Raw genomic sequence first — 21,406 nt, forward strand, 5'->3', positions numbered from 1 at the left:
TACTGAAGGAGAATTATGCTTAGCAGACCAACAAGATCTATGCCAGGCACCTACTATCCACGCGGCACCAACTTCCCGGTGAGTCTGTGGAAGATTTCTGGTGTGCCCTGCTCGTCCTGGTGAGAGACTGACTGCCAGGCCGTTTCGGCCACTGAACATTCGAACCTGCAAATGAGAGACGCGTTCGTTACGGGCATTGGGTCTGACTACATCCGCCAGCGCCTCTTAGAAGGGACCACGCTTGACCTCGCGGCGACCAAGAAACTAGCGCTCTCATTCACGGTCGCCTCACACAACGTACAGCATTATGCCCCCCCCCCCCAGTGCATCGTGGACCCCGCCAGCTGCCACCCCATCGTGGACTCCATCAGCGACCGCCCTCAGCCAGCCCCACACCAGGGCCGCGCGGCAGCCAACCAAGCCCGGGGGACCCAAGTGCGACTTCTGTGGACAGGCAAAACACCCCCGGCAGCGCTGCCCGGCGCGAAGTACGCTCTGCAAGGCCTGTGGCAAGAAGGGACATTTCGCTGCAGTGTGCCAGGCCCGCTCAATCGCCGCTATTGTCCCGGCACCCCCCACGTGCAGCCAGTAGGTGCCGCCATCTTCCTCTCCTCAGACCACGTGCGGCCCGTGGGCGCCGCCATATTGCTCCACTCACAACACGTGCGGCCCGTGGGCGTCGCCACCTTGCTTGTCTCAGAACCAATGGGCACCGCCATCTTGCCTGCCCCAGGACACGTGCGGCCCGAGGGCGCCGCTATCTTGCCTGCCCCAGGACAGGTGCGGCCTGTGGTAGCCGCCATCTTACCTGCCTCAGGACCCCTGCCCGTCGGGCACCTCATCGGGCCGCTCATCGCCTGCAAACATCGCCGACCAGCCACTTCAGGCCTCGGTCACGATCGACCAGTCTCGACCGCACAACCTCGCGACCGCTTCAACAAAGGTGAAGGTCGACGTGCACGAGATATCCTGTCTTCTGGACCCCGGGAGCACTGAGAGCTACATCCACCCCGATACGGTAAGGCGCTGCTCCCTCGCGGTACACCCCGCTAACCAAAGAATCTCCCTGGCCTCCGGATCCCACTCCGTGGCGATCCGGGGTACTGCATCGCCACCCTCACTGTCCAGGGTGTAGAGTTCAGCGGCTTCCGGCTCTATATCCTCCCCAACCCCTGCACTGCCTTGCTACTCAGCCTGGACTTCCAGTGCAACCTCCAGAGCCTAACCCTGAAATACGGCGGGCCCCTACCACGCCTTACTATTTGCGGCCTCGCGACCCTTAAGGTCGACCCGCCTTCCCTGTTTGCAAACCTCACCCCGGATTGCAAACCCGTCGCCACCAGGAGCAGACGGTACAGCGCCCAGGACTGGACCTTCATCAGGTCTGAGGTCCAGCGGCTGCTGCGGGAAGGTATCCTCGAGGCCAGCAACAGCCCCTGGAGAGCCCAAGTGGTTGTGGTAAAAACCGGGGAGAAAAACAGGATGGTCGTTGACTACAGTCAGACCATCAATCGGTACACGCAGCTCGACGGGTACCCCCTCCCACGCATACCTGATATGGTCAATCAGATTGCACAGTACCGGGTCTTCTCGACAGTGGACCTGAAATCTGCCTACCACCAGCTCCCCATCCGCAAGGCGGGCCGCCCATACACTGCGTTTGAAGCAGACGGCCGCCTTTACCTCTTTCTTCGGGTTCCCTTCGGCGTCACCAATGGGGTCTCGGTCTTCCAACGGGAGATGGACCGAATGGTTGACCGGTACGGGCTGCGGGCCACTTTCCCGTACCTAGACGTCACCATCTGCGGCCACAACCAGCAGGACCACGACGCTAACCTTTCCAAATTCCTCCACACCGCCACACCTAACTTACAACAAGGAGAAGTGTGTGATCAGCACGAACCGATTAGCCATCCTCGGCTATGTGGTTCAGAACGGAGTTCTAGGGCCCGACCCCGATCGCATGCGCCCCCTCATGGAACTCCCCCTCCCCCACTGCCCCAAGGCCCTCAAGCGATGCCTGGGGTTCTTTTCATATTACGCCCAGTGGGTCCCAAACTATGCGGACAAGGCCCGCCCACTCATTCAATCCACCGTTTTCCCACTGACAGCCAAGGCTCACCAGGCCTTCAACCGTATCAAGGCCGACATCGCCAAGGCCGCGATGCACGTGGTCGTCGAGACGCTCCCCTTCCAAGTCGAGAGTGATGCATCAGACGTCGCTCTGGCCGCCACCCTCAACCAGGCAGGCAGGCCCATGGCATTCTTTTCCCACACCCTACATGCCTCCAAAATCCGGCACTCCTCCGTCGAAAACGAGGCCCAAATGATCGTTGAAGCTGGGCGACATTGGAGGCATTACCTGGCCGGCAGGTGATTCACTCCCCTCACAGACCAACGGTCGGTTGCCTTCATGTTGAACACACAGCGGGGCTAGATCAAAAATGGTAAAATCTTGCAGTGGAGGATCGAGCTCTCCACCAACAATTACGAGATTTTGTATCGCCCCGGTAAGCTCAACGAGCCCCTCCAATGCCCTGTCCCAAGGTACATGTGCCAGCGCACAAGTGGACCGACTCCGTACCCTGCACGACAATCTGTCACCCAGGAGTCACCCGCTTTTACCACTTCATTAAGGCCCGCAACCTGCCCTACTCCATCGAGGAAGTCAGGGCTATCACCAGAGATTGCCAGGTCTCCGCAGAGTATAAACCGCACTTCTACCGGCCAGACTGTGCGCACCTGGTGAAGGTTTCCCGCCACTTTGATCGCCTCAGCGTGGACTTCAAAGGGCCCCTCCCCTCCCCTCACCCGACCGCAACATGTACTTTCTTAATGTGGTCGGCGAGTATTCCCGATTCCCCTTCGCTGTCCCATGCCCCAATTTGACGTTTGCCACATCATCAAAGCCCTTAACACCATCTTTGCACTGTTCGGTTTCCCTGCCTACGTCCACAGCGACCGGGGATCCTCATTTATGAGCGAGGTGCTGTGCCAGTACCTGCTCAACAGGGACATTGCCTCGAGCAGGACGACCAGCTACAACCCCAGGGGAGAATGGGACGGTCTGGAGGGCCGTCCAAATGGCCCTACGGTCCAGAAGTCTCCCAGCCTCCCGCTGGCAGGAGGTCCTCCCCAACGCACTTCACTCCATTCGGTCACTCCTGTGCACCGCGACCAACGAAACCCCCCATGAACGTCTCTTCGCCTTCCCCAGGAGGTCCACCTCCGGGGTTTGACTCCCAACATGGCTGGCAGCTCCAGGACCCCTTCTCCTCCGCAAGCACGTGCGGCTCCACAAGGCGGACCCATTGGTTGAGAGGTACAGCTACTCCACGCAAACCCACAGTACGCCTACGTAGCGTACCCCGACAGTCACCAAGACACAGTCTCCCTCAGGGATCTGGCACCAGCTGGGTCCTCACGCACCCCCCCTCTGCCCCGGCGCCACCCTCCCCTCCCCTGGCGCACCCCACCACAGCCCCCGCTCCAGGATAATCCGTCCTCCCCTTGCTCCCACCCGGGGATGAAAAAGATTTTGACATGCTCCAGGAGTCACCGAAGACCAAGCCAACGCCTGAGTCGCCACCAGCACTGCAGCCCTCTCAACGACAGATCAAGGTTCCCCGTTGTCTAAATTTGTAACCTTCTCTGTAATTTTAAAACCAATCTGTATGTATATAATTTCCCACCACCCCCCTGGACTCATTTTTAACAGGGGGTGAATGTGGTAGTCACCACTGTTGTATTATATTGTATATATGGGTATTACGGTAAGGCCCCTGTGCTACAGGTATGGGGTAGATCCCTGCCTGCTGGCTCCGCGCAGTACTCGGAGTATAAATGTGTGTGCTCTCCGAACAGCAGCCATTTTGTCAGCTGCTGTAGGAGGCCACACATCTCTGTGTAATAAAGCCTCGATTACATTCTACTCTCGTCTCGTCATAATTGATAGTGCATCAGTTTGCACTATGTTTAATTTGTGTCTTGACTTCTTTATTTTGTCATGTACAATGTCACTTTTTCTATATGCCTAAAATACCTCAATAAAATTGTTTACTTCTAAACAAGTGGGAACAACTTTGTTACATCTAGACTAACTTAAAACTTTTACTTGCACCATATGCAATGTATAAAATCAGAATTTTTAAGGTTATGTATTTAATCAGGTTATTTTACTTTTTAGTTTTTAACATTGATAATTTTTAAACTCAAGGTGTAGATATTAAATTAAATCTTTGCCGACAGATGTAGCCCTAGACGCCTTCTTGTGTTATGATGATGGTATGTGATGGTTCTCACCAACTCTCATTCACAGAATCAGAGAGAAAGAGAAAAGTAAAAGTGAGAAAAAGAGCACAAATGTGAGAATGAAAGAGAAAGAGAGGGAGAGAGATCAAGAGACATAGCAAGAAAGAGGAAGAAAGAATGAGAGAGAGAGAAATACAACTGCATGCACGGCCTCGGCCTCTGTGAACATAATGCTCTTCTCACAGCCTCATTCTCTGTCACTGCACTGTTCGGGGCATTAGCCTCTGTGAGGGTACGATTCAGGGCCTTAGCTGAACTCGGAGACCATTCTGCTCATAGCCTCGCCTTCTCTAAAGCCATATGTATTGAAGAAAGGAACAGAAAAGGATGTGTATGATAGATATCAGGTGGATCAACAATTGAGACTCAGCCTGGATTTAGGAGGTTCAGCGCGGAAGCCAGAAAACAAATAAAAGAAGCCATAAGAGACAATGGTTGGAGACTGGCAGCTAGCTCAGTTCTAACCAGGGTAGATTGGGCCACCGTGAGTTCTACCAGGGGTACACTGAGCTGCAGTGAGTTCTACACTGGGTAGGCTGGGCCACGGTGAGGTCCTACCCTTGGTAGACTGGTCCGCACTGAGGTCCTACCCAGGGTAGACAGGTCTGTGGTGAGTTCTAGCTGGGGTAGACCGGGCCACAGTGAGTTCTACCCAGGGTAGACCGAGCCATGGTGAGGTTCTACCCAGGGTATACCGAGGCACGGTGAGTTCTCCTGGGGTAGACTGGGCTGCAGAGGGTTCTACCTGGAGTAGACCAGGCTGCGATGAGGTTCTACCCGGGGTAGACCAGGCCACGGTGACTTTTATCTGGGGTAGACCGTGCCACGGTGAGGTTCACATGGGGTAGACGGGGCTGCGGTGAGTTCTACATGGGTAGACCGGGCTGCGGTGAGTTCTACCCGGGATAACCCGTGCCGCGGTGAGTTTTACCCGGGGTAGACCAGGCTGCGGTGAGATATACTCTTGTAGACCGTGCCGCGGTGAGTTACACCCAGGGTAGACTGAGCTGCAGTGAGTTCTACACGGGGATAGGCTGGGCCACGGTGAGTTCTACCAGGGTAGACTGAGCTGCAGCGAGTTCTACACTGGGTAGGCTGGGCCACGGTGAGGTCCTACCCGGGGAAGACCGAGCCGCACTGAGGTCCTACCCTGGGTAGACCGGTCTGCGGTGAGTTCTAGCCGGGGTAGACCGGGCCACAGTGAGTTCAACCCAGGGTAGACCAGGCCGTGGTGAGGTTCTACCCAGGGTATACCACCGGGCCACGGTGAGTTCTCCTGAGGTAGACTGGGCCGCAGAGTGTTCTGCCTGGAGTAGAACAGGCTGCGGTGAGGTTCCACCCGGGGTAGACCAGGCCATGGTGACTTTTACCTGGGCTAGACCGTGGCACTGTGAGATCCACACGGGGTAGACCAGGCTGCGGTGAGGTTCCACCCAGGGTAGACCAGGCCCCGGTGAGTTCTACCCGGGGTAGACCGGGTTGCGGTGAGTTCTACACAGGGTAGACCGGGCCACGGTGAGTTTTACCCAGAGTAGGCCAGGCCACGGTGAGATTTACCCAAGATCCAACGGGCACAGTGAGATTTACCTGGAGTAGGTCGGGCTGCGGTGAGATTTCCAGTGTAGGTCATGCAGTTTCTACCTAGGACAGACTGGGTTGCATTGACTTTCTAGCGGGGTGGGCTGGGTTCCGTTGAGTTTCTATCGGGGTGGACTGGGCTGCACTGAGTTTCTTCCCGGGGTAGACTGGGCTGCACTGAGTTTCTTCCCGGGGTAGACTGGGTTCCATTGAGTTTCTATCGGGGTGGGGTGGGTTGCATTGAGTTTCTATCGGAGTGGGCTGGGCTGCACGGAGTTTCTTCCCGGGGTAGACTGGGTTGCATTGAGTTTCTATCGGGGTGGACTGGGCTGCACGGAGTTTCTTCCCGGGGTAGACTGGGTTCCATTGAGTTTCTATCGGGGTGGGCTGGGTTCCATTGAGTTTCTATCGGGGTAGACTGGGTTCCATTGAGTTTCTATCGGGGTAGACTGGGTTGCATTGAGTTTCTATCGGGGTGGACTGGGCTGCACGGAGTTTCTTCCCGGGGTAGACTGGGTTCCATTGAGTTTCTATCGGGGTGGGCTGGGTTCCATTGAGTTTCTATCGGGGTAGACTGGGTTGCATTGAGTTTCTATCGGGGTGGACTGGGCTGCACGGAGTTTCTTCCCGGGGTAGACTGGGTTCCATTGAGTTTCTATCGGGGTAGACTGGGTTCCATTGAGTTTCTATCGGGGTAGACTGGGTTGCATTGAGTTTCTATCGGGGTGGACTGGGCTGCACGGAGTTTCTTCCCGGGGTAGACTGGGTTCCATTGAGTTTCTATCGGGGTGGGCTGGGTTCCATTGAGTTTCTATCGGGGTAGACTGGGTTGCATTGAGTTTCTATCGGGGTGGACTGGGCTGCACGGAGTTTCTTCCCGGGGTAGACTGGGTTCCATTGAGTTTCTATCGGGGTAGACTGGGTTGCATTGAGTTTCTATCGGGGTGGGCTGGGCTGCACGGAGTTTCTTCCCGGGGTAGACTGGGTTGCATTGAGTTTCTATCGGGGTGGACTGGGCTGCACGGAGTTTCTTCCCGGGGTAGACTGGGTTCCATTGAGTTTCTATCGGGGTAGACTGGGTTGCATTGAGTTTCTATCGGGGTGGGCTGGGTTGACTTTCTACCCGAGGAAGACTGGGTTGTGATGCTCTTTTCGGCCCCACCTCCCGGGATGTCGGCGCGTGTTTACGTCATGACGTTATTGTCCCCGCAGCAAGATGGCGGCGGACCCGGAGTCGCTGCTCCGCTTCCGGAGTCAGTTCCGAGCGGAGGGACCAACCAGGGTCACTGGGGAGTATGTGCGGCCCGGGCCGGAAGGTGAGAGGAAATGGCGACATTTTTACTGCAGCCCATGCATCGGGAAATGGGTGGAGCTCGAACTGGGACCACCCCCTCCCACTCTACAGCCCCACCCACGACCCCTATCCTTCCCCTCTCGACCCCCCGCTTTCTCTACCCCCTCCCCCACCTTTGCCCACTGTACCCTCCCCCTCTCTATCCCATCTCACTGCCCCTACCCTACCCATCTCTCTACCACCATCTCACTGCCCCCTACCCTCCCCATCTCTACCCTCATCCTTGTTCCATCCACCCCTTCCCTCGCCATCCTGTTGGAGTAGGCTTGCCAATCCTCCAGGATTTTGGGCAAGAATTGAAATCAATCTCCGCTGGATGCTGCTGGGTGCAGCCCTGGAGGAAAATCATTGGAACATTAAGAAAGATGGTTTCAAATGTTCTTTGAACAGATATTGAATTATTTAAAAAGGTGGATGAGAGGCTGTTTGGTACAGTCAAGCATCATCCAATTGGGCAATGAGTCGTTTTACTTTTCAATTGGGATCGGACGGTAGTGTGTCACATGGATGGATGTTTTGACTAAGTAATGACTGGAACATGGCTTAAATCATATGATGAAACCTCCAGGATACATTTACTCACAGTTGGCACCCCTAGTTGGATTGGTGTGGTAGTTCTGTGTGTCACCAGCACACATCTGGAAGCCAATCCTTTGCCTCTTGATGTCATTTGGGGACTGCATGTGGGTATGGGAGGATTGTGGGTCAGATACAGATCCTTGAAAGATTCCAGAAGTGCCAGTATGAAAGATGCAAGTGAAACTATTTCTGGCAATGGCCTCGCCACGGTTTGGATCATTAAGTGCGAAACCCAGTGAAGAAAGTTGCACTGAGATGGGAAGACTGACGAGGGAAGGCACCGGTTCAGGGAAAGCAGGGAAGAGCTTGAGAGAGGATTGGCTAGCTGGGAAAGGAGCGAGCCAGCTGGAAGGATAGTTTCCATCTTAGTGACCACACGTTCTTTGCAAATGTTTGAGTTGTGGGTGGAGGAAGCAGGGAAGAGGTGTTTTGGTGATGGAGTGGGAAAAAAACTAGGGTCGTCTTTGCTTACCAGGATGTTCTTGGTGTAGTGGCTGGTTTTGGCAGGAGAGTGGACCTTTTATTCTCTCTATTGCACAGCAAACATGTTTGATTGATTCACAACTAACAAATGAGCAGATCTTGTGAAGTTGGATTTGTGTCATTGTGGGTGAAAGCAATAATTGTGGTAAGATTCCAACATCCATTTGGAGGAAAGACTGGTGTTCGTTCACATTTCATATCACGTAACATTTTTTAGAATGGGGACAAAGAGCAAAACAAAGATTAATGGCTAAGTTTGTATTTCATTTTTTATACGATTTGCACTCATTCCATTAGGCAGTCAAAAGGACTCTCCAGATGCAAGGAAACTGCATTAGGCAGGGCCACTGTTGAAAATAAGGGGTTGCCCATTTAAAACATAGTTTAAACAAAACATTTTCTCTGAGGGTTGTTGAGTGTTTGGTACTCCCTTCCTGGAAAGGTGGTGGAGGCAGTCTTTGAATATTTTTAAGGCAGAGGTGGATAGATTCTTGGTAAGCAAGGGGGTGGTAAGTCATTAGGTGGGATGCAGATTTACGGCAACTTATCACATCAGCCATGATCTTATTAAATGGCGGAGTAGGCTTGAGGGGCCACTTCTGCTCCTTGTATGGCTTGTATGTACTTCATCAGTCTTTGCTGTCTTACAAGCTGCTCACATATCTTCTGTACAATATGAAAGTAATTGCTGATCTATCAGTATTGAGCAGTTTTAACAATATATTTTGTTTATAAGCAGATTTGGAAGATGAAGAGAAGAAAAAGGAAAAACCACTTCCTCGATTTAATATGCACTCTGTATTCTGGATTTTATCTTCAGTCGCTGTGACGTATTATGTTGAATTTTTTTCCACAATTAAAACAGATTACCGAATAGAAGGGTAAATAATCTGAATATGTTTTACTTTTGGTATCTCTTATTGGTGTAGTTTGAAGTTTCAAAATGTGGGATATGTCGTGTTCTGCTTCTTCACGTAGCATAAGCTGCTTCCTTGATGTGCACTCTGACAAAGGAAGGTTCAGACTTGGAGATAGCTTTAACACATTTATTGAACAGTTAGCAATTCTCCTACTTGAGTTCGACTCTCTTGCTAATCTAACTATAGTAGCTCAACTAACCAGTCTGCTCTAACCCATGCGGTGGGTGTGATGCTTTCCTGATCTGTCCCTATCTCTCTGAGTGTCGCCTGTGGAAAAGAGAAAGAGCATGGGTGTCCTTTCCTTTTATATGGGTAGCCCCCTTGTGGTAGTGACACCTCTGGGTGTGTCTTGAATGCCCATTGGTCGTGTCCTATCTTACTGACCTATTGGTTGAATCTCTGTGTGTCATGATGTCTCTGGTGCTCCCTCTAGTGTTTATTTAGTTCTAATGTATTTACATTAACCCCTTGTGTATTTACAGTGCTGCATATCACCACAGGATATTAGGACAGTTTTGCTTTTTTGCCCAACAGCATTGTGGAGGGTGTTCTTGAAGTCTACTGCGAGAGGCAATGTGAAGAGCATTAAATGTTGCTACAATCTGGCAATATCCAGTTGAACAGGCTATAATACGCATGTGAAAATGGAGACCCACACTTCTGTGGGTCAATTCCACAACCATCAGGCCTCCACCGCCTATCTGTGCTTCACAATTGCCATGTCTCGATATAAGTTTATCACTTGTGAAATAGAAATGCTAATGGTTTTCACATCCCTTTGGAAAAATGTAAACTCTCAAATCTTTCAACTCTGTTGAATGCAAAAATTGTAGTCTAAAAATTGGACAAACTGCACATGCTCAGAGTGCACATTGAAAACTCTGTTGTGGGTAACAATATTCAATTGAAGTCCAGGAATTAAAGAAAGAAACGTGAATTTAATGGAAATGTAATTGTTACTGTACAATGTAATTTCTTTTGGTTTAAATTTGGTCGTTTCAGTTACTGAAAAAGGACAGCCAAATAAATCTTCAGAGAAAACATTTGTGATTTTTGCACCATCACTAATATTTTAGTTATTAAATAGTACCAGTTGAAGTCATAGAATCCCATTCGGCCCATTGAGTCTATCACCATCTGATAGAGGACCCTATCTAGGCCCCTCCTCGCCCTATTTAGAGGCAAGTTTTTTTACACAGGGTAGTGGATGCCTGGAACACGCTGCCGGAGGAGTTGGTGGAAGCAGGGACGATAGTGACATTTAAGGAGCATCTTGACAAATACACGAATATGATGGGAATAGAGGGATACGGATCCCGGAAGTGTAGAAGATTTTAGTTTAGACGGGCAGCATGGTCGGCACAGGCTTGGAGGGCCGAAGGGCATGTTCCTGTGCTGTACTTTTCTTTGTTCTTAGTACATAAACTACATTTCTGCTACTCATGTCTGTTTCTTGTCAGTAATCCTTTTCTCTCTCTCTAAAACAGTCGCTGGTTCCTTTTAGGCACCTCACTGCTGATTATTAGCCTGCTGATTGCCTTCTACTGCATCTTCTACCTGGAATGGTACAGAGAAATTGGAGAATATGAGCAATATAATCCTACCCTTGTTCCTTCAGCCACAGCTTCTTTCATTGCTGCAGCAGTGTGGTAGGTTTTTATGGTCAATGCCCTAAAACCAGTCTGCTGATTTTTAACTTGGGGTTCTGTCTGAAATAAAGTGTGTAACTAAATTGAGCTGTTGTGATGTCCTGGCACGAAATGCAAATCTTAAAACTTGCTGTTCTAGTCTATATTGGGAAATAGTGCAAAGGGTTTTGGTGGTTAAATCTTAGTTAGTGGGATAATTGGAGGAATTACTGTTGATTAACGGCAAATAAGATGATAACCTAATTTATACTATTTGCTTCACATTCTTTATCTTCGTGTGTTAGCTTAACTTGGGGGCAAGGGGACACTTGCCTTCAAGTCGGAGTGAAGCTCCACTGCAGAACTGACGTGTTCCAGGCAACAACTTCAGTGCATCACTGAGGGAGTACTGCATTTTTAAAAAAAATTATTAAAGGCATTTTACATATATACATAATATCAGAAGACCAAACAGCAAGGAATACTGCATTGTTGATGTTGTTCAAATGCAATGTTTTAAAGGGAGACTTCTGCAGGTAGAAGTATAAGACTGCACGGCAGTATTTGATGAAGAACAGCGAGTTGTTCAATCGCCCTGCTGAATATTCCCCACCCCTATCATTTTTCTGGAATGATACAAAGGCCCAATTATTAAAAAGAGATTGGGTAAACTCATGTGGTTTCATTAATTTCAACTAGGCACATGAAAACATATATTCATGGGTTGAAAGTTGAAGATATCAGCAGCTGACCTTTGCGTGCTTGTGTTCTGCTCAGGGACCAAGTGAAACTGAGGCTGGATCACATCTAGTGATGGCGTGCTGCTATTCCATATATTACAACAGCTGCCACGCCAGCATTGACACTAAAATAAATAGACTATTTGTCCCATTTGCCATTTGTGGGGTGGGATCTTGCTGTGCACATTTGCCAGCTTACACAATCATGAATGCACTTGGAAATAAATGTGTTGGTTGTGGAATGTGTGCTACAAAATAATTTGGTGTTCATTTTTTACTTTAAAATATAAATTATGCACAACTGCTTTAAACTGATTGCAATGCAGAAAGCTTTAATTTTGTGATTGTAGAGTGAACATGTAGAATCTTCAAACTAGACGGTGGCAATTGATCTTTTCTGATTAAGAATTTAATACAGTTTTTGCTATTCAATCCATATTTACCTTTGCCTCAGGGGGTCACTGCTACCTTTTTATTGTTCTTCGAGGCAGTCTGTAAAATGAGAAAGGAAATATAATTCCCCAGTTTTTAAAGTAGAATATCCACTGTCAAAAACATAACTTGCTTATGGCGTAAGAGCCTAACTTTTAAGCTAGAAGTAATAGTTTGCATAATTAAGAATCTTTTTAACTTGTAGTATGTCCTGAATAATTTACTAATCAGGTTTAGTATTTTATTGCGTAACTTTTATCTTTCATGATTTTATTCTGTTTACTTCAGTAATAAAAGTGGGGCGGGAAAAGGAAAGATGAGTACGTTTAACAGTAAGCCTAATAAATAAGTAAATATTTTTATTGTCACAAGTAAGCTTACATTAACACTGCAATGAAGTTACTGTGAAAAGCCCCTAGTTGCCACATTCCAGCGCCTGTTCGTGTACACGGAGGGAGAATTCCGAATTCTCAGCTGGTACGGGAATTGAACCCACGCTGCTGGCCTTGTTCTGCATCACAAACTAGCTGTCTAGCCCACTGAGCTAACTTCCAACCCGCAGTCTATGCAATGTTGGAAAAAATCTGCAAAAAACAAGTGAATCTTTTATCTTGGTTTTTGTATCTTTGACTTCTTAAAGAGAAGTGTTCTAGGATACTCGAACAATAATACAGCAATTCTATTAATTCATTTGTTTGCTCAAAAAAACTTGAATCTAATTCAAATTCTGCAATTTAAATAAAACTAAAACAAGTATTTTTCTGCTGTTTTAATTTTAATTCATTGATTTTATTAACTGGCAATGGTCAAAATGTTTGTCAGTCTTCTACTTTGGAGCCCAAGCATTCACATTCTGACTTCCTTAGAAAGAACTCTTTGTTCAAAGTTTCAATCATTGACAGTGTGCTCTTAGTCAAGTGTGAAGTGAAAAGAGTTCAAACGTTTGTATAAAATTATTTTTCAATTTATTTAATAAATGTATTTTGTGATGGACCTTGGAATGGATCACAATTGTAACCCCATCCACATAGTTGAAATTTATGGAGTTCTCAAAGTAAGTTAGGGATAGGCAATAAATGCTAGCCTAGCCAGCAATGACTGCACCCATGAGTTAATTAAAAAAGCTTGCTGCACTTCTTCTCCATCATGTCATTTGGAACTAAATGGCATGGTTTGAATGGTATTGTCACTCAATAATTCAAATTCCAATCTATTTTCTGTTTATGTATATGCAGTAATTACATAAATCAACTATTGGGCTATATTGGTAACAGAAAATTCTAAAGATACCATAAGGTGACCAAACATTAATCAAGCCCCTCAGTGTGTAGCAACTTTTCTAGTTAACACTTTACAAATTTCAGTGATATATATAGAAGTTATCTCCAGTCCAGAAATACATAGATTGTAATATAGATATAGCACCTGTTATTGAACTTGACTCAGTTCTTATTTTCACAATGCAATTAATGTCAGCGTGTACCAAACCGTACGTATAGAGTTCAGATACCTCAAGGAGTGAAGCTAGACTGTGTGTTATCACACTTGAAATGCAGAAGCACTCAATATATCTGTAACAATATACTGAATTTGATTTTTCTTTTTACAGCTTTAACATTGCACTGTGGCCTGTGTGGTCTTTCTTTACTCCTTTTATCCTTTTCACTCAATTTATGGGTGTCGTAATGTTTGTATCATTGCTGGGATGATGTTCTGCAGGTAAGTTTCTAATAACAGTTCCAACTGTTTTTGACAAAATGGATTTTATAATTCTCTTGTGTTCTGGGAAGCATTGCAGTTGGTGGTGATCAACAACATCGACAAGTGGTTGTTAATTGATCTCAGTTGGGGTGCTACAGTTCTCCACACTCCTGGCATTGGTGTTAGTAGAGTGAATTCATCCAGGCTTCTTTCTCTCGATTGCTTTCCGTAATCACTGCTGGAAAGTGTGCAGGTGAATGCTTGAAGGGAAGATTGGGTTCAGTTGTGAAAGCCTCCATATTTGAAGAGCTTGAATTGTGCTTACTGACCAGGGCCACAAGGTGAATGGCTACTCCAGGGCACTCACAGAACCACTGTGTACCCTATCAAAGATGAGTGGCAAGACAGGAGAGGAGAAGAAAATGAAAGAGTTTAAAAGGAAAGGATTTGTTAGTTTGGATCTGTAAAAAAATAGAATTTTACAATATAAACAAAGAATTTGTAAACGAACACCAGTGGAAAATTAAGTTTTCTTAAGCTCCATTGATTTCTTTTGAGTATTTTGCTGAAATCTTTGTCAAATTTCTGATCCTGACCCAAAAGTAAATTGAGTGTCCATAAGTTCTTCTAACATTAGTGACTTTATAGCTCTCATAATTTTAGAAGTTTGTGCCTGCGGGTAGCATAAAGTAAGACAAAATGTGCAAATATTTAATTTGTATCAAAAAAAACTGAAACTAAAGCTTTTGGTATCATGAAGTGAGCAGAGCAAAAGTACATTGCTGCTGCCATTCACTTCGCAATCAAATGAAATACAAGGAAAAAAGTGCTGAATTTCATGTTTTCGACTTAATTTTCAATTAATTAAGGTAAAAAGGCGCATTGGCCTCAGTTTTCCTCCCCAATTCTACTTTAATTATGTCGATCTCCTTGGTCAGTTATTGCAACCTAGCATAAAGAGCAGACAGGCAGACTAGCTGCTCTCATCGTTTTTATATGATCAGCTGCTGAGAGATGCTCAAGAAGAGTCCGCACGTCTCTTTCTCCCCTGGCTTTTAATCACTACCTTTCTGATCAGGCATTGGAATTGGAAGTGTGAAGAATTGATCATGAAAATCAGATATTTTGCCAGTCAATGGCACAGCTCTTGAGGATCTGGCAGCCATGGTTGTGATTATATGTACACCACATTTATTACTTTTTCCCACAATTAGTCTGCATCCAATCAACTCTTTAATATTGCCTCATTTTAGAAGGAAATTGACAAAATTAACTTAATTATAATATAGTTGAGCATTGTCTAGTTGTGCCAGTGAATTTGTTAGTTGTAAGTCGATTATTTTCTTAAGGAATTCTTCATTTTTCTCATTTCAGAGCTCAGCTTGATGTATCCTGTAAATATAGAACTTCTCTTTCATCAGTCTGCAGTTGTTACAAGTAACTGAAAACATGAATTTCATTGTTTAAAAAAAAGCATAATTTATCCATGATCTGTAAAAAAATTGCTTTATACAAGATGGAGAAAATTACAATTGTGTGATCTTCTGTGAATAAGTCCATGTAATTAAAGAATTCAATGAAGTCCATTTGAAATATCATGAACAAATATGAAAATGACCTGCAAAGACAACATTAGGACTGCCTGAAATCAGAGTGAGTGCAAATTGTTTTAGGTGATTTGTTGCCAGCGAATGAGGCTCCCTGATACACAAACAAGGGAAATTGCCCCATTCCTTGACTGGATTCAGATTCTTCTCATTTGTTCTCCGGTTTCTTCATGTGGTAGCAATCGAAAACCTGCAGAAAGGTAACCTGATTCCAGTCCTCTGCAAGTATCCTAAACTAGCAGTTATACCATGACTGCAGCCTTTATACGAATTTTAAATTTAAAAGTTGTCCCTTTAGAAGTGCATCACCGACTTAGAAGATGACAACCCTTGCTTATCACCCACAGACTTCTTGAATGATAAGCAGTTTGCTTGTTTTTTCTGCCAGAAGTGATGCAGCAAGATATACAAAACAAAATATTCCAGCAATCAAATGTTTGAATTTTATTTTATGTGTAGGGAGTGTTTGTATCTAACTGGGGGAAAAGAATTTGAATGTGCTTTATTGGTTAAATAGATTGATGTTTCTTCTGGCCTAACTCCATGGAATGGGTATGCAGATTCTTAAGCATACAACATGCATAAATTTGATAAGCACTTTTGTTATCAAGTTGTAATATGACATTAAATTTATACAGAATTTCTATAATATATTTAAACTACTGGGCCATTTGTGTAAAAACTAAATGAATTATGTACTTTGGTTCTTGTTTAAAATGTGTATGTTGCCAGTCTATTCATATTTGAATAAAAATGTGCCACAAAAAAACACAATGTTTGCATCACTGAGCTGCCTACAGAACTACAATGTGCGACTGGTCATTTTGTTTTTGTATGATTCACAAAATCTGAAAAATAAATCGACTGATGAATCAAATTGTTGTAAATGTGCTTTGCGAAATCATGAATCTGGTGTGAATTGTTGCTCCACAAGAGGAGACGGGGCCTATTTATTCATAGATGTTCTTAGTGCAATGCCAGTGCTTATCCACAGTGTATCCAGAACTCTTGTGCTTGCAGTATTCTCTGCATAAGCAACTTGGTTGCAACCCCTGATTATGAAATATGTGTTTTTTCTTAGGTATCGTGTTCCAACACTATTGATAAATAGACTTCTTGTGCTGGCAGTCGCTTATGACCAGGATATTCTGTAATAGAAAGTTTACAATGGACAGTTTGTTAATATATATGCAAGATTATTTAATTCCTAGGAACAGGTATTCTGACTTTTTGGGTGGCTGATCACATCGAAGCACCAGAAAATAATAAGCTTTATTTACTGCTCAGACAACTGTGTACCATAATTTAATTTATATTGTTGAATGAAGTCATACCTGGTGTTCAGGTTATCAAGTTCTAAAGTATTTGATTTTCAGAAGAATGGTTGCAGTGTTTATGTTACTCAGATGTGCTTCAGTTTTCAGGTTAACTGATCTTTCTTGGCATGCGATTAACTATGTGTAAGCAGCAAGGCTTTCGCGTATTGATGCTAGGGAAAATTGTCCAAAAAATTCGCCTGAGGAAGGAGCAGCGCTCCGAAAGCTAGTGACATCGAAACAAACCTGTTGGACTTTAACCTGGTGTTGTAAGACTTCGTACAAAAAATTAATGGTAGAGAAATTGAAGAAAATCAGTTTAAAATGTATGCTGTTGCTCTTTTTAGCCTTAGTTTTATTACCTCTGATTATGTCACCTTTGCTCACGAGTCGCCAGGTATCTTTCTGATACCGCCACGTGGTTCAAGCTCGAGTTATGATTAATAAGTCAGCACACCGCTTAGATTGAAATCAACGGTCATTTATTATATACAACAATTAATGCTTACACAATAATCTTACTATCTATATCGAAACCTACCACTACTGGCCAATACTTAACTTTAGGAAGGGCCCACCAGGTCAGGGAAACGAATGGCTTATCAAATCGGATCTGGCCCGCGGGATTAAAAAGGCTGATACGGGTCGATGGCTAGGAGTCTTTATCAGGTAGCGATCGCTGGAGTCAAACTTACAGTTTCTGGTCGATGTTCTTGCAAAGGTCGCGAGCAGGAGAAGAAGGGAGAGAGAGAGATCTGAACTTGGCCCCTCACTTTATAGGGCCCACGGGCTTCCCGCCTCTCAGGGCGGCCCTTGACCCTGAGTCCCAAGTGATTGGACTTGTTCCCAATCACTGGGTTCGATATGCTCCAATAATGGGGCGATTCCTCGATCGGGGGGTGGTCGTTCACCTGTCTTTGTTTCGGCCACTGCAGGCGCCGACAGGTCTGGCCCGGCATTCAATTGCTAATATGTTGCAATTGTTCCCGGGGATAGCCGATTAAACTGCAGATGTCTGGGTTGATGTGCTGCTAATAGTCTTGAGTCTCGATCTGGGCCGACTTCCCCAGAGCCGAATACGCTATTCTGTCTGCAGCTGTCCGTTTGTGTCCTGTTGGCTGCTTTTCCCATCAGCATTTTCGGTTAGCCATTTTAAATCGGGTTTTGGCCAAATTAATAGGGAATCAGCCATTTTAGGTGGCTACAATACATTGATAGAAAGCAATGCACGTAAACATTGATTTTAAAATATTGCACGAACACCTGGGAATTTAGTATACACTTGAGCATACTCTGGGTGGGAAACACAGAGGAAGCCCGCCAGCGGCCTTGCCGGATTTATTGCGCTGTATTTTAGACTCACCTGATGAAGGAGCTGTGCTTCGAAAGCTAGTGATTCCAAATAAACCTATTGGACTTTAACCTGGTGTAAGACATTTTACTGTGCCCGCTACAGTCCAACACCGGCATCTCCACATCATGTATTTGTAATCACTGGGGGTGAAAACAATGAAAGGCCGACCCACAGAGCCCGCTGCGTGCAACTTCGGTTCCTGACAGATCCAGGTGACATTTTCAAAGGGTGTCTTGATCAAATAAAATTAAAAAATAGGATTCCCCCCCCCCCCCAGGACATGGCATGCCCTTCCACCCCCAGGGACCTCCATCCTATACCTCCCCCCAGGCAGTGCTCCATGGTGGTCAGAGTACTGGGCATAACCCTCTATCCCCTGGGGGTGGTGTGTCCCCGGTGGATTCTGTTTGCCAGTTCCCTATAACCTGGGGAAATTTCTATGTGGGGGGATGATACAGCGGGCAGGCTGTCAGCCAAGGATGTGTTACTGTGTTATAATGGAAACGCCATTATGTCACTGCCTGGGCAATCAAGCAGGGAGATGTTGCCAGCATGGGAGCCACTTTGAGACTGCCCTACGATTCTCCAGCACTCCTTTCCGCTGAGAGGGGGGGGGGGGGGGGGGGCAGAAAATCCCCCTGGAGTCCTTAGTCATTGTAATGTATAAACATTAATATAGAAAGGCATAAACAGCACGCCTAAATTGTGAAGGCTTAAATATTGAACCAGATTTTGTATTAAACAACAAATTTGTTGTGCTTACATTATTAAGGTAAAACTGACAAACTGCTGGCAACCGCATGTGAACTGTTAAAGACGGAATCCATTCCACAGCCGGCACTTTACTGTCTTCACCAACAGAATCTGCACAGAAATAAGTGTCATTGGGGAACTTAGGATAGTTATGCATTAATCTTAAAATAATAATCTTAATTAGTGTCACAAGTAGGCTTACATTAACAATGCAATGAAGTTACTGTGAACATCCCCTAGTCACAAGTCTTACAACAGCAGGTTAAAGTCCCAACAACAGGTTTTTTTTAAGAAGCTACGCTCCGAAAGCTCACCCCAGTCCAACGCCGGCATCTTCACATCATGGTGTCCCCCTCGTCACCACACTATGACGCCTGTTTGGGCACACTGAGGGAGAATTCAGAATGTCCAATTAACCTAACAAGCACGTCTTTCGGGACTTGTGGGAGGAAACTGGAGCACTCGGAGGAAACCCACGCAGGAGAATGTGCAGACTCCGCATAGACAGCGAATGACCCAAGCTGGGATCGAACCTGGGTCCGTGGCGCCGTGAAGCCACTGTGCATAAACATGGCAGGGCAGGTGATGTGTTGCAGCTTTTGCATGTGGGTGCTGCTGGATCCATAGCAACCACATCTGCAGTAACTGCAGCACCTGGAACTTCGGCTCCAAGTTGATGAGCTGGAGTCTGAGCCTCAGACATCATGATGCATCAGGGAGGAAGAAAGTTACCTGGCCACTTTATTCCAGGAGGCAGTCAGACCTCTTTGGCTAGGTACTTCAGATTTGGTCCATGCACAAGGACAGCAGAGTGTGTCTGCACGTGAGGCAGAAATGGGGATGCAGAACCAAAACACAAAGTACTGGACAATCTCAGCAGGTCTGACAGCATTTGTGGGGAGAAAGGGGAGCTAATGTTTCTAGTCTGGATGACTCTTTATCAAAGCTGGAAAGAACTGGAAATAGGGTCAGATTTATACTGTAGTTGAGGGGTGGAGCGATGGGGCTGGATTTTGGGCCAGTGATTGATAGAGATAGTCAATGATGTCGAGTATGAAGATAAAAGAAATGTAAATGGGGGTGATTAAAGCTAAGATGGGGCTGATAGTGGCACATAAAGAGATTAGAATGTGTGAACGGCAGAACAAGGGTGAGCAGTGTGTCAAAGGACAACTAGGAACAGTTGGCCCAAGTGGAATGGGGGAGGAGGGGGGGGGGGGGGGGGGAACAATGGTGAGGGAAAAACAGATAAATGGAAGAAATGAAAATAAAAATAAATTGATAGAAATAAAAATGGGGTGAAAATGGAGGAGAGGGTTCACAGTCTGAAGTTGTTGAACTCAATTTTTTTTAAATTTGGAGTACCCAATTCATTTTTTCCAATTAAGCGTCAATTTTGCGTGGCCAATCCACCTACCCAGCACATCTTTGGGGTGTGGGGGTGAAACCCACGCAACCACAGGGAGAATGTGCAAACTCCACACGGACAGTGACCCAGAGCCGTGATCGAACCTGGGACCTCGGCGATTTGAACTCAATGTTAAGTCCGGAAGGCTGTAACGTGCTTCATTGGAAGATGCGCTGGGCTTCACTGGAACATTGCAGCAGACCAAGCACGGACATGTGGACGTGAGAGCAGGACGGTGAGTTGAAATGGCAAGCAACAGAAAGGTCTGGGTCCTGCTTGTGGATGGGCCGAAAGTGTTCTGCAAAGTGGTCACCCAGTCTGCGTTTACTCTCTCCAATGTAGAGTAGACCGCATTGGGAGCAGCAAATGCAATAGACCAGATTGAAGAAGGTGCACGTGAAGAACTGCCTCACTTGAAAAGAGTGTTTAGGCCTTGGGATGGTGATCAGGCAGGAGGTAAAGGGGCAAATGTTACATCTTCTGCGATTTTGCATGGGAAGGTGTCATGGGAAGAGGGTGAGGGATGTTGGAGGTGCGGACCAGGGTATCCCAGAGGGAATGGTCCCTATGAAAAGCTGACATTTTAGTGCTGGTGGAATCATGCTGGAGTTTGTCGAGGATGATTCTTTGACTGCGGATGCTGGTGGGGTGAAAAGTGAGGACAAGAGGGACCCTATCCTGGTTCTGGAAGCGCGGAGAGTGGGTGAGGGCAGAGATGCAGGAAATGGATCGAACATGGTTGAGAGCCCTGTCGACCACAGTGGGTGGGGAAACTACAAATAAGGAAGAAGGAAGACATGTCAGCAGCACCGTTTTGGAAACTGGCATCATCTGAACAGATGCAAAGGAACTGGGAGAATGGGATGCTTTAGGATGTAATTTATCCTGTCAAACTGGTCTGTTGAAAATGCACTCAAGCGGGTAAATAAGAACGAATAAAAATTGGACATATCCTGATGCCACACGCAAAGTGCCCTTCCCACAATGTGAATACTAAAATGATATGAAAGCAACGTCACATTCAGGTGAACTTATTGTAAGCACGGCCCACTGTAGTAAGTACCAGGGCAGCTGCCACACACTGATCAAACCCTAAATCATTCTAGATAATAAACCAGCGGGAGGGCGAGCAGGCAACTTCTTGAAGGGTTACCAACTTCAAAGTGGAAAGGTGGGCTGGGTGAACTGGGTCAGTTTTCACAAAGCAGGACCTGGGGATGTGAGCGAGAAAGGGATTAGACG

General features: G+C 46.4%; 1 protein-coding gene across 1 annotated transcript; it reads left to right on the forward strand.

The window, feature by feature from the left end:
- Window positions 1-7,077: 7,077 nt before the first annotated feature.
- On the forward strand, window positions 7,078-16,210 carry tmem128 (transmembrane protein 128). The gene is made up of 5 exons (XM_072495979.1): window positions 7,078-7,205; window positions 9,045-9,186; window positions 10,713-10,874; window positions 13,635-13,744; window positions 15,101-16,210. Exons 1-4 carry the CDS (start codon window positions 7,106-7,108, stop codon window positions 13,732-13,734), a joined length of 504 nt encoding a protein of 167 aa, XP_072352080.1. The 5' UTR covers window positions 7,078-7,105; the 3' UTR covers window positions 13,735-13,744; window positions 15,101-16,210.
- Window positions 16,211-21,406: the final 5,196 nt, after the last annotated feature.

The sequence above is a fragment of the Scyliorhinus torazame genome, chromosome 3 (assembly GCF_047496885.1).
Source record: "Scyliorhinus torazame isolate Kashiwa2021f chromosome 3, sScyTor2.1, whole genome shotgun sequence".
In the NCBI taxonomy this organism is placed as follows: Eukaryota; Metazoa; Chordata; class Chondrichthyes; order Carcharhiniformes; family Scyliorhinidae; genus Scyliorhinus; species Scyliorhinus torazame.